The 14,496-nt window shown below is 44.0% G+C and overlaps 1 protein-coding gene across 3 annotated transcripts in view; it reads right to left on the minus strand.

Moving 5' to 3' along the window:
• Positions 1 to 14,496, minus strand: part of MAST4 (microtubule associated serine/threonine kinase family member 4) — a 300,471-nt gene that overhangs the window by 162,209 nt on the left and 123,766 nt on the right. For 2 of the 3 annotated variants that reach the window (XM_075447097.1, XM_075447098.1), the window contains exon 4: positions 11,245 to 11,319. The exons of the other annotated variant lie outside the window; for it this stretch is intronic. In XM_075447097.1, coding sequence (XP_075303212.1) covers positions 11,245 to 11,319 — 75 coding nt within the window. The remainder of the gene's footprint in view (positions 1 to 11,244; positions 11,320 to 14,496) is intronic. 3 annotated transcript variants of the gene reach the window in all.

Below are 14,496 nucleotides of genomic sequence, written 5' to 3' on the forward strand. Positions count from 1 at the left end.
CATCAGCAGCTGTATTAACTCTGTGCAAGCACTACGTTTTTTAAATTCCCTTTTACCTTTGACTGATAATCCTATTTATATTGTCTTAATAAAGTCTAACAGGATAACTGAAAGTTCTTTGAATTTATACCTCTATCTAGTATGTCTCTCTGCAAGTTTCTGTCATGAAGTATCTACTAATTAACTAATTAGGTTAACCTCATTAACTAATTAGGTTAACCATGAGCCAACAGTGTGCCCTGGCTGCCAAGAAAGCCAATGGGATCCTGGGGTGCATCAAGAAGAGTGTGGCCAGCAGGACAAGGGAGGTTCTCCTTCCCCTCTACACTGCCCTGGTGAGGCCTCATCTGGAGTACTGTGTCCAGTTCTGGGCTCCCCAGTTCAAGAAAGATGAAGAGCTACTGGAGAGAGTCCAGCGGAGGGCTACAAGGATGGTGAGGGGACTGGAGCATCTCCCCTACGAGGAGAGGTTGAGGGAACTGGGCTTGTTCAGCCTGAAGAAGAGAAGGCTGCGAGGGGACCTTATAAATGCCTACAAATATCTGAAGGGTGGGTGTCAGGAGGATGGGGCCAAGCTCTTTTCAGTGGTGCCCAGTGACAGGTCAAGGGGCAATGGGCACAAACTGAAGCATAGGAAGTTCTGCCTGAACATGAGGAAGAACTTCTTCCCTCTGAGGGTGACGGAGCACTGGAACAGGCTGCCCAGGGAGGTTGTGGAGTCTCCTTCTCTGGAGATATTCAAGACCCGCCTGGACAAGATCCTGTGCAGCCTGCTGTAGGTGACCCTGCTTCGGCAGGGTGGTTGGACTAGATGACCCACAGAGGTCCCTTCCAACCCCTACTATTCTGTGATTCTGTGATTCTGTAACGGGAAGAACTTCCCAAAGGCACAAAGATTTCTTGTGTGACTAGCCTCCAAGATCCTCCAAAAAAAAAAAAAATACAAAAGATGAAAAAAGATTAGGACAAACACCTTCATTTATGCATCTATTCAACATGAAACAAAAGTTAAAAAGCAGTCAACCATAGTTCTCTTCTCTATGTTTTCCAGCTGTTTTTAAGCCAACAGTAGGCAACCCAATCCTAAACAGTCTGCAGCAGGGAATAGTAAAAAAAACCCTCCTAATTCCTATACTGATTTATATGAGTCATCTGGCAGGCTAAGTCCAGCAGCTTTCACCTTTCCTGCAGTCACGCCACCAAGACACTTGAGTAAGGAAAGCACCAGTGTATGTTCCATGGTAATTTCATTAGTGAAGATAAATACACACAGAATAAAATAGTTCTCAGGGAGGAAAAAAAAAAACAAAATTGTCTTTTTGATGACACAAATCTTATCTCAGTATAGTTGAAACACCTCCCAACACTGGTTTCCTCCCCCCCTCCCCAAGCTGTCGGTAAACATTTCAAATTCTAGCCCACAATTCGGTCCCACTCCACCCATTTTTTTGTCTCCACACTACGCAGACATTCCACACCTACATGATGTTGTATGTCCACTAATTTAACCATATCCTAAGACTAACTTCACATTTCTGTAATAGTATTTTGCGTACACACTAGCACTTACACTAGCCAAACAATTTCTAATACTATTTCTACCACAGCTATTTCTATTTTTAATCACCTGGGAAGCATGCAAGCACCACTGGGATGGAGGCCACACATTTGAAGTAACAGCTGCAAAGATCTAATTATAACTTGGTATTACCTTCTACAAAACTAAAGTTTGAGTAAGTAGAAAAGGCAGTATTGTGGATTTATTTTGTTTCCATTTGGGGATAGAAGGTTATAAAACCTATCTAACACAATTAATATTACACTACTGGCAGACTGACTTGGTCAGGAGATTAACTTTACAAGGAAACCAATCTTAATTTGCCAAAGAGAAGATCCACCTGTAATATCTGACTGCAAACTATCTTCTATTTATAAGTCTGCCAGACTCTCTAACCTTTGGTAAACATAACTTCGTAGCAATCAATTGGCCATCAGATCAAACTTCTACCAGCTGTTACCAGAGAGGAGTGGTAGGGAACAGTACTTCTCTCTCTGCACTGCCCTGCCTACTGGTTGGTATCTTTTTTTAATGAGCAGATCCTGTGATGAACAAGTTACAGTAATACCCTATTCTTGGAGTAGACTTCAATTTGTGCTGAGTTTACAGCAAAAAGCAGTAAAATTCCAAGAATGCATGTGAGTTTAAAATACACTTAAGATGTAGACTAACAAGATATACAATAGCATCCTAGCCATCTACTATTCATAGCCATAAGTAAATAATTTTATTTACTGAGGCTTCCCATCTATTTAAGACCTTCAGTCTAAGCTTAGGTGGAGACATGGTTCTCAACTGCCAACTATTTCTTTACCATTAAAAGTCACAAGTCACTGAGGCAGGCAGAGAAGAAAGCAGTTCTAGAGAATTATCAGCTTAGAAAGTACAATACGTGCAATAGTCACTACTGTAAGTCCAGAAGTGACTTCACAAGCAAGAAAGTGTATTTTTTTTAAATCTTCAGAGATGCTGCAGAAATTGTTCAGCATAAGTTGAGTGAAGATTACCATGCTCTGCAACTAACTGATAAGGTATTCACACAAGAATAACCTACAAAACAAACAATTCTATCTCTGCTGAAATGTCCTCTTTCTTCACAACCAGCTTGGAGTTTTTAATTTGATTCATTCCACTATCACTGTTTTTCCCAGGCCAACAAATTTCAAAATAATCTTCATAACTGTTACCTACAAGTGCTCTCAATTTATTTTGGCAGCCTATCTGTATACAGCTTTATTCTTATTAGGTACTGAAACACAACAAGAGTTTGAAAATAGTCTGAATCCTTATAGCTCCTTCTCAACCTCCATGCTCCCGTACCAAATAGATTTTTATGTAACATGGTAACACCCATCTACAGGCAGGGCCCGAAGGAGGATCCTGGGAACTACAGGCCTGTCAGCCTGCCCTCAGTGCCAGGCAAGATTATGGAGCAATTCACAGAACAACTCAGGCTGGAAAGGACCTCTGGACGCCATCCTGCCCAACTCTCCACTCAAAGCAGGGCTAACTTCAAAATGAGGTCAGGTTGCTTAAGGCCTTTGCCAGTCAAGTTTTGAATACTTTCAAGGATGGAGCCCTCTGGGTAACTTGTCCCAGTGCTTAAACACCTTAACTGAGAAAAATTTATTCTGTCTATTCAGATTTTCACTTCTGACAATCTGTGTTTCCTCTCATCTTTTTGCAGTGCACCTCCATGAATGACTCTCTACATCCCTCTCTATATCCATCTATTAGGTAGTAAAAGACAGCCATTAAAACCCATCTTAGCCTTCACAACACCAAACAAACCTAGCTCCCCAGCTCTTAGCTGTACATCACAAACCCTAGCATCTTTTTCTTGTACTATGGGCCCAAATCTGCATGCAGTTATTTCAGATCCATCTCTTACGTGTTAATTAGAGGGGAATAATCACCTCCCTCAACCTACTGGCTATGCTCTTTGATTTTACCTACTTTCTGCATGCCCTGGGATTACACAAACATATAAAGGTCCTATCCATACCTTCAGCAGCTGTTTAGCACTAGTTAGGCAAGCATACTAAATACTCCTGCCACTGCCTGTTACTGCTCATTCTGCTGTCAAATGGCCACTTTCATGCCCAAAACATGACATGAGGCAAAACAGTACTGAATGGATAAAGTACTTCCTCCAATACTTGGAGAAAACAGAGCCCTCTCTCAAAACGTTTTTATTACTTCCTCTCTCTGATGCAGGTATCAGTCTCAACCACTTCCAAGTTTTAGCCAAAAAAGATGGAAGATACGAGGTTTCACAGATGGGACTAACATGGGAACATAGAACCACCACCAGCTGCAGGCTCTAAAATTGAGATCCAAAGAGAAATCTATAGAGAAGAGGCTCATCATCACTGTTTGAAGCCCAGCTTTCCCCGACTTGCATCAAATCAATCAACCAGTCATAAGGCTGGACACAAGCTCATAGCTGGCCAAGTTCACCGCACCGTATCTCTACAACTCTACTATCTTTTGCCAGGATAAGCCAAGATCCTCTCCCCTAATGAAACATTAGTCCTCACATCAGAGGTCAATACAGCATGTCCCTTGCTGGTTCGGGTCACCCAAATCACTAACCCACAAATGCATTTCATCTAGGTCCAGGATGATCTGCAGAATGTGTGCCAAGATGCAGGTGGATCACCTGTAGTCAGCTGACCATAGGCAGAGGATCTTCTGGGCAAGTTGTACCTCAGTGTCCTCTGAATCATGGCTGCTGCTTTCATGAGATACACTGCCTTGCTTCTAAGTCTCCCAAATTGAGCTGTTCTCCCATACCCATAAGATTAGCAGCCAGATGCAGGAAACCCATGGACCATACATGCAGAACTTAACACTTCTACAAGCCTACCAGGATCATTTCCTAGGCACAAAACCAGTATTTCTTTACCTGTCTTTGACAGTCTTCCCCCACCCCCAAGCAGTATCCCTGACACAGGCAATAGTCTCTGCAAGCTGTGCAGCCTGGGCTTCCATAACATCCTGCCACCTGGGCAAACAGCTGCTACACAGGAAGGCACAACTAATAAAAGGGATCCCACCAGTCTTTACAGAGCCAAGAGAGAACACACCATTTTAAAGTAATGAGTTTGTTTGGTTTGAGGTTTTTTTTTGTTTTGTTGTGGTTTTTTAACTAGCAAGAGATGAATCAACAAGCTTAAGGAAAGGCGTGTCAACCTTGCTGATGGCGATTTGCCATCTTCAGTCTAAAAGCAGAAGGCAAAGTAGCTCTTGCTTTAGGATGGCAACGAGACCACGAGACTCCTGGCTTCCGTACCACCAGGAGTAATTGCTAGCTCTTCCTGAGGCAATAAAATTCAGACCAAGGAGTGTGACAGAACAAGCTGCTGGGGAAGGTCTGCCAGTCCTACTGCCTTTCTAACAGTTTCCTACTTCTGGAATTACCTGCACAGCTGACTCTCAGCCCTGTCCTCCTAGTATTCATCAGGATAGCTTCTCTGGTCCCCAAAGCCCTAAGAATGGATGATCAATGCACTGCAGGTCCAAGTGCTGCAGGGGGCTGCCAAGAGAGCACTGTAGCCAATGTGTCTGCACAAGTATACAGAGTAAGCAGGTTAAGTCTTTGGCAGGGCTTGGAGACAGGCTACACTCCTGTCGCCTTTTGAGATGACTGGAGTCCAACTTTCCCAGCTGGATTCACTACTCTGTAAAAGAAAGTCATAGCCTTTCTTCATCAGCTGCATTGCAAACAGAGTCCTTCAAGCAGAGTGGCTGGCCAGGTTGTCACCACAACTACTGGTAAGGGTCCCTAACGCCACGTAACAGGAAGGAAGAAGGGTGACAGGACTCTTGTGACACTCATACGACTTGCAGCAGTCTGCAGGTGAGTCTGCCAGAAAACAGGAACAGTTCAGGAAGTGCAAGCAGGAGTACAAGGGAAAGACAGAGTTTGTGCCTCAGAGGCCCTGTGCTAAGAACACTTCTCTACTCTACTTTCACAGTGATCTGAATGGCAAATACTGAGAATCTCACACTGCCTGAAGTATAACCCTAGAACACAGATGAGCCTCTGAAGAACAGAGTATATCACCCTCGCTTGTCACACAGCACCACGTGCCACACTTCTCCCCAGCCACATCTGCTCAGGCAGACCGACCTGGACTACTGCTTCCATCAGCACACAACTAGCTGTAGCACCTGCTGCAGGACAGGTTTGTCTTCATCGCTCACAGAATAGAATCACATAATAGTAGTAGGGGTTGGAAGGGACCTCTGTGGGTCATCTAGTCCAACCCTCCTGCTGAAGCAGGGTCACCTACAGCAGGCTGCACAGGACCTTGTCCAGGCCGGTCTTGAATATCTCCAGAGAAGGAGACTCCACAACCTCCCTGGGCAGCCTGTTCCAGTGCTCCGTCACCCTCAGAGGGAAGAAGTTCTTCCTCATGTTCAGACGGAACTTCCTGTGCCTCAGTTTGTGCCCATTGCCCCTTGTCCTGTCACTGGGCACCACTGAAAAGAGCTTGGCCCCATCCTCCTGACACCCACCCTGCAGATATTTATAAGCATTTATTAGGTCCCCTCGCAGCCTTCTCTTCTTCAGGCTGAACAAGCCCAGCTCCCTCAGCCTCTCCTCGTAGGGGAGATGCTCCAGTCCCCTCATCATCCTTGTAGCCCTCCGCTGGACTCTCTCCAGTAGCTCTTCATCTTTCTTGAACTGGGGAGCCCAGAACTGGACACAGTACTCCAGATGAGGCCTCACCAGGGCAGTGTAGAGGGGAAGGAGAACCTCCCTCCTCCTGCAAGCCACACTCTTCTTGATGCACCCCAGGATCCCATTGGCTTTCTTGGCAGCCAGGGCACACTGCTGGCTCATGGTTAACCTGTCGTCCACCACCACAGAGCTGCTCTCCAGCAGGTCCACCCCAAGCCTGTACTGGTGCATGAGGTTGTTCCTCCCCAGGTGCAGGACCCTGCATTTGCCTTTGTTGAAACTCATCAGGTTCCTCTCTGCCCAGCTTTCCAGCCTATCCAGGTCACGCTGAATGGCCGCACAGCCTTCTGGTGTGTCTACCACACCTCCCAGTTTGGTGTCATCAGCAAACTTGCTGAGGGTGCATTCTAACTCTTCATCCAGGTCGTTGATGAAGAAGTTAAACAAGACTGGGCCCAGTACTGACCCCTGAGGGACACCACTTGTTACCAGCCTCCAACTAGACTCAGAGCCGCTGATGACAACCCTCTGAGTTCTGCCATTCAGCCAGTTCTCTATCCACTTCACTGACCACTCATCCAGCCCACACTTCCTCAGCTTCCCTAGGAGGATATCATGGGAGACTCTGTCGAAAGCCTTGCTGAAGTCCAGGTAGACAACATCCACGGCTCTCCCTTCGTCTACCCAGCCAGTCATGTCATCGTAGAAAGCTATTAGATTGGTCAGGCATGATTTCCCCTTGGTGAATCCATGCTGACTACTCCTGATAACCTTCTTTTCCTCCACTTGCTTCATGATGACCTCCAGGATAAGCTGCTCCATCACCTTTCCCGGGATGGAGGTGAGGCTGACCGGCCTGTAGTTCCCTGGGTCCTCCTTCTTGCCCTTTTTGAAGATTGGAGTGACATTGGCCTTTCTCCAGTCCTCGGGCACCTCTCCTGTCCTCCAGGACCTCTCAAAGATGATGAAGAGTGGCTCAGCAATGACATCCGCCAGCTCTCTCAGCACTTGTGGGTGCATTCCATCGGGGCCCATGGATTTGTGGATGTCCAGATCGCTTAAGCGATCCTTCACACAGTCCTCCTCGACCAAGGGAAAGTTGTCCTCTTTGTAGGCTTCTTCTCTTACCTCCGGGGCCTGGGATTCCTGAGGGCCAGTCTTAGCACTGAAGACTGAAGCCAAGAAGGCATTCAGTAGCTCTGCCTTCTCCGCATCCTCCGTCACCAGGACACCCGCCTCATTCAGCAGCGGCCCCACGTTCTCCCTAGCCTTCCTTTTGCTGCTGATGTAGTTGAAGAAGCCCTTCTTGTTGTTTTTGACATCCCTTGCCAGCTTCAATTCCAGGTGGGCCTTGGCCTTCCTCGTCGCATCCCTGCATGCTCTCACCACGTTGCTGTACTCTTCCCAAGTGGCCTGCCCCTCTTTCCACATTCCATGGACCTTTCTCTTCTGCCTGATCTCTGCTAGAAGCTCCTTGTTTAACCATGCAGGTCTCCTACCTCCTTTGCAAGATTTCTTTCTCAGGGGGATGCATTGCTCCTGTGCATGGAAGAAGTGTTGTTTAAAGAGCGACCAGCACTCATGGACCCCCCTGCCTTCGAGAGCCCTGGTCCACGGGATTCCTCCCAGTAGCTCCTTGAAGAGGGCAAAGTCAGCCCTCCTGAGGTCCAAGGTTTTGATCCTGCTTATCGCCCTGCTTCCTCCACGCAGGATCCTGAACTCAACCATTTCATGGTCACTGCAGCCGAGTCTACCTCCAACCTTCACATCCTCTACCAGTCCCTCCTTGTTTGTTAACACGAGGTCCAGCAGCGCGCCTTTCCTTGTTGGTTCCTCCACCACTTGCATCAGAAAGTTGTCATCGATGCTCTGTAGGAACCTCCTGGATTGCGCCTGCCTAGCTGTATGGTCTTCCCAGCTGATGTCAGGGTGGTTGAAGTCCCCCATGAGAACCAGGGCCTGTGACTGTGAGGCTGCTTGCAGCTGCCTGTAGAAGGCCTCACCAACCTCCTCCTCCTGGTCAGGTGGCCTCTAGTACACACCCACTGTAATGTCACCCTTATGAGCCTGTTCCTTAATTCTAACCCACAAGCTCTCAACTCGTTCCTCATTTGCCCCCAGGCCAAGCTCAATGCATTCCAGTTGCTCCCTCACATATAGAGCAACTCCCCCACCTCTCCTTGTTGGTCTGTCTTTCCTAAAGAGTCTGTAGCCATCCATGACAGCATGCCAGTCATGCGAGTTGTCCCACCACATTTCTGTGATGGCGACCAAGTCGTAGCCGTCCTGCTGTATAATGGCTTCCAGCTCCTCCTGTTTATTGCTCCTCTTGAGCAGTCTCAGTCGATGGAATAGTAGTCCAGTACAGCCCCAACATTCCTGAGGAAAGGTGCTGAATACAGCCCTCTCACTGCTCTCATGCCCATTCCCAGGGCCTGTCCCATGCAAAGCAGCAAACTATGCCCCCCTTATTACCAAATCACAGGCCAGCATATCTACTCCAAACCTTCCTGCTGAAAGGCAGCTGTTGAGCTGCCAAGGACTATTCCATACCCCACCTTCCATCAGCTGGATCAGCTTGAGTGTGGTCTGATCGTGGGTGAGCATGACATTTCCCAGACTTGAGACCTAGAGAAGTACGACGCAAAAGCACATAATCCAAGCCCGAGTTTGATCCAGGCACAGAAGCAGATAAAGGCATGCAAGGAAGAGTGGGAAACATGCAGAAATTATTACCTCAAGTTACCTCAATTAGACCAGGAAAGTACAGTCCCCTCAGATATAGCAGTTGACTCCAAGATCATAGCAAGGGTGGTGGGTAAGAAAAAAAGGCATATATATCTAGGACAAAGCATGGTAGGTATTCTTCACTGAGAGGTGTGTACAGGAGAGGAGGAAGGGAAGGGGTGGATCTTGGCACAGATGGGTGCAGGTGCCTGTCAGAATTAGTTTTATTGGTTTGCCATGTGGAAATTCTACCCTCCTAGTGGAAGGTTCTCAGAGAACAGGACCCAGAAGACTACTATTCCAGGATTTCATCATTCTCTTGTATGGACACTGAGGAATGAGATCAGGTGGGTGACCTGCAGGCTGGTCCATTCCCCTCAGAACTATGAACTTGCAGGTTTTCTCGTCTGTCACGCAGTACTGGCAACGAAGCGGTGCTTCTTGTTTGCCTCCTTTCTCTTTCCTTACAGACACAGTTTAATCAAAACAAAACACTCCACCAGAGCTGCGTTGCTACTGTGCGCTGAAGAGTCTTCTCCCAGCAAACGTTCATTCTGAAGCTACTGACAATGGTTGTAGGGGGAGATGTGGAGGATGATGAGGTCTGTGATAACAGCCCCCTCTGGATGCTGGGCTGGTATCAATCAGCACTGAGCTGCCAACTGACATGCTCCCAGTGCATCAGGACACCCTCCCATCAGCAAAGACACTGACTAAAGGGCAGCAGCTAAGGGCCCTAGAAACACCAACCAAGACCCTTTCTGGTCCTTCTGTCCCAAACAAAACAGAAGTGCAACTACAGTGAAAGTTGCTCTGCAGCTACCAGATAGAGGCTTTAACAGAACACCTAACTTCAACAAGGTGCACACAGGGGTACAGTGGGGCACTGATGTATGGTGGAAGACTGCTGGAAAACTAGGTAAGAGGAGGGACCAAAAGCTAGCACAGCTTACGTCCACAGAACTGCACTAGGTTATGCATTTTTCCTTTGGCTTTCCACATTGAGGTAATTACCTGGAGTGATTCTAGTGTGCATTAATGCACACAGACAGCAGTTTGTCAGAACAGGCTCCTTAAGATACAGTACAGATTTTCTCAAAATTTATTTCTGCTCTTACGTAACTAACCCTTTTTTTAAAAAAAACAACATATACTTCACTCACTCTTGCATCTGTAACCCCAAAATGCCCTTCCCCAGTCCCCCAAAAGGATAGCTTAGTATTGACAATGTTGTTACAGGCCAAAAGAAGTAAATAACACAATCTGGTAACAGGAAAAGTCAACACAACTAATACTTACTGTGTCAACACATTTAGCAACAGAATGAATCGGTCTGACAACAGTGACTGGAGTCATAATTTAGAGCGCAAAACAAGACGTGTGTCTGCTTTTTTTTTTTCTTTCTTAAAACCAGGGATTTTCTTTCAAGACCAGGACTACTACTATTGATCTACTTCAATCTGTATCGAAGGTGTATGTAAATATTGTGATCAACTCTGAAAGTAATCTAAATCTAAAGGAAAGCGGAGAATGGGATTTCTGGGAGGTAGCAGTAATCGATACACAGTTTCATTGTCATTGGACTCTCACAAAGAATAGCAAAAAATAAGCACAGTTGAACAGTTACTGATGCTCTAAAATATGCATTATAGTATATTCTGTTAGCCTACAGAATAAAAGTTCCATAGCAACATCACACTCAGTAAATATCTCAAACTGCTTTGCGTACTGGTAACAAAAAGCACATCTCTAAAAAGGTGGAACAATCTTACAAACTAAGTGGTACTGCTATTATATCTGCTAATACCATCTTTTGATGCTGAAGTCTTTTTTTTTTCTTACTCTGAAAATTCATATCACAGCTTGATGACAGGCTATTTGATTATTTTCCACATCCTCGCCATTTTTTTATTCAATGACAGCCTTCTGTTTAAGAATGAGGCAAAGGAATTGCACACGTTTAAGAAAACAGGCATCACACAAAGTAATAAAACCAAAGTAGAACACTTCATACAGTTTCCATTTCATTTTGCAGATACAAAACAAAAAAATCTACCACAAATTTTTCAAGAAAGTACAACAGCTGCACTTCAATATGAATCCCTCCAGGGCTGAAGTTCACCTTTAGAGACAGGGATTATATCACTTACAAATGAGTAATAGTAACTAACTCTCCCACCAAGCATAAAGAAGAGCTTCTCTTTCATAACAAATACTCTGCTGACACAACATCCCATTTTAAAAATGGTCCTTCGATAAAGGCACTCACTTTTGTAGCTGCTGGTTCCACTAGTCTCTGACGGTGGCGTGCTGAGGTGAAATGACTCTTCTGAGGCGTCCCTTCCTGACAGCGAATGGTGAAAGGCAAGGAATCAGAGAGAGAAGGGGGGAAATGGATTGTGGAGGGGATGGAATGGAGGATGTTGGGGAAGGGAGAGGAAGAGTATTTAACTGAACTGTATTTTCACTAACTTTGCAAAATCTTTATTAAATCAATTTGAATAATATCGCCATATAAATATCAGAAAGAAAGTGACGTTTTTGCTAGAAGCAGGCTCATGAGGCTTTTATATACCTATTATTCATACACATTTAATGATGCTTGTCTACTATAAGTACAAATACACGTACACATGCCTACTTCATTTCTAGACACACACAATAAAATTGAAAAAACATTCATTCCACTCTTCCCACATACACGCACATCCTGGTTTATCTTACATTTTCTGTATCAATATAAGAAGTTACACAGAAAAGAACCCAACCCACTAGCCATCCCACCCAGCTGGATTTACAATAACCCAAACACCGGCATCTCCTCTAATAAAATACAACTTCTAAGATTCACATTCTCCATCCAGAGCTTCAACAGACTATCAATGACCTTGCATTTTAGAGATTTTTACCTAGCAGAGATTAATACCTTTTCCTGAGACAACTTGAGAAATAGCAAGCTCACAGATGTAAAGTATCAGCATTTGCTCTTACAAAGAGAAATGTGAAAGTGCATTTGACTGAAAAAAATAGAAGCATAATAGTCTTCATCACATGCGCAGAATTATTTAAGATAATACCTCACTGCAGACAGTCTTAAAATGCCCTGGATTTGCTGCAGCTGCAAAAGGAGGACTGCCTCCTAGGCTTCGAACAGTGCACCATTTGGTTGTCTGTTCTTGCTGTTTCTTGTGGTTCCCTCTCCCTGATTAAAATTGGTATCAAACAACATCTACAACAGGCACCAGGCTGTCCCTAAACTTTTCCTACATGGATTGAGCTGCTGAAGAAAAAAACTAATCACATTCACATATTCAAACTGCTTAAGTACCAAAAAAATCTCAAACTAGAAACAAATACAAAGTTTGAGAAAAAACATGTATTTTGAACAACTACACTGTATAATATGAAAATTTACAAAGGAAAAACATAGTATTCATACCTCCTTTTCCTACAATGAAAGGAAAGCATACCATAGATTTCCATTTCCTTTGCCGGTCTTCCTGCCCCTCAGGCTTTCAGCAGATCAGATTACTGAAGAACTTTTATTTCCCTTCCATATTAACACTTCCCACTTTACTGAAATTATCTGGATACTCTTCAGACATTTAAAAGTCATATTGAAGAGGTGCAGCTCTAGCACTTCGAAGAAATATTCTGAATTAAGGTATTAGGATGAACAGCTTTTCTGGAAATGGATTTAATTTATTCCCTACTTCTTCACAGCCTAAATACATACTTTCAATTAAATAGCCTTGCAATGTTTTAACCATCTGAAACAGTAGCACTTGCCCTGTTTGTTTTCAAAATCAGGAAAACTTCGAAGTTAATTTTCTGTATGAATTCTACCAAATATGGCACCTGAATTTTCAGGAGATAATTCAAGTTGTCACAAACAGGACTGGAGATTAAGCATCTACTCCATCATTTCTAGAAACTCTGGGGCAACCACAAGAATTAACATGCTCATTAACCTCACAAACATTACTTTTATCAAAAATAAACACCCCTCACAATGAACTCTCCATTATGTTTCGAAATTCAGCCTAAACGCAAATCATTATCTGACCTTACCAAAATTCCGGCATTATAAAACTTTCATACCTTACTATGCAAATAACAATAACAAAATGTCTAATAACTTCAATAATCTGTTTCTTTGTGCTCAGAAGCCTTGCTGGAATTTGACTGGTGGTCTCAGTCCTTTCCAGCACAGGAAAAAGGCCCATCACCATCACCTGGAAACTTTGTAAAGCGAAGGAGGTTGCTGGAAAAATATATAGGATGCCACAAAAGACTGCCTCCAGGAGATACATTTTTCCATATGAATAAACAGCTGTATCTAGCAGAAAAAAAAAAAGAAAAAAAAAAAAGAGCAAGAATGTTGCAAGCCACTAAGCAAAGAAGCAGCAAGAACCAAGCAGTGAATCAGTCAGAACACTGGCTAGGCAGGTTGCCAGTCAAGAAACGCTTTGCTTTTTCTGTCATCAGTTTCCAGAAATTCATTACTACACTCTCCATAAACCACTAGCTGTAGTTCATGCCAATGTACTAATAGAAGTGCAGGTGGACAGGAGAGCATTACTGGTTTTGCTGAGCAACAGTAAGGAAACGAAAATCAAGAAAAGGGGATAAGACAGATACTGACAGACCACAGGTTTGACTGAATCATATCTGCATGCTCAGCGTCCAGCCAGAACTATTACGGTGACTTCGGCAACAACCATAAAGCGCTCCTCCATCGTGCTTGCTGCGTACAACTTTACCTCACGCACTGGCTTATAGCAACAGACCTTTAGGAATAAATCATGTCAATATCTCATCTTAGCCTGCTTACTGACATTTAAATGGCTTTCTGAAATTAAATTTACAGAACTGTACTCAACCTGTGGAATGCCCTGAGCCAGCCCATGGAGAAAGAGCCATGTCAAAAATGTATTTATTTGTTAACTCTTTTGGAGAATAAATATATGCAGAAAGACCACAGTTATGCAAGACAACTAAACACATGCAAAACTACGCACACAGCTCTGCTGATTTCAACATACATAGCCAAGTACTTCGGAGCTCAGGTTTTTCACTGCCTATGAAAAGCTTTAATGCCTTCCCTTCCTCAAGAGCCCATTTTTAAAAGCTAACTTCAGATGCACAGATCGAAATATGGAGTCTTTAGCATTTAAATTCTTCATTAACAGCTTTTGCAGAAAAATACGTAAAAATAAATTACCTTAATTTACATAGATGTATAAAAACTACGGCCAGCACTGAAAGTCAAACATTCTGCTACTGAACTACTTGAACACTTCTTCCAATATACTCATTTTACTAAATGTAATGATACGTGTTCAATAAAAATTAATCTGGCCTGTGACTAAATATGCATGTTTACTTGCATAGAATGTGGAATAACAGTCACCTTGAACATATTGTCTATTTCTCAGATCACAAAAGACTATCAAATCACAGAACTGATGATTCAGATGCTTTGTTTTTGCCAGTGATACTTTTATAGAATAGTACAGAA

Source organism: Opisthocomus hoazin, chromosome Z (assembly GCF_030867145.1).
Source record: "Opisthocomus hoazin isolate bOpiHoa1 chromosome Z, bOpiHoa1.hap1, whole genome shotgun sequence".
Classification (NCBI taxonomy): domain Eukaryota; kingdom Metazoa; phylum Chordata; class Aves; order Opisthocomiformes; family Opisthocomidae; genus Opisthocomus; species Opisthocomus hoazin.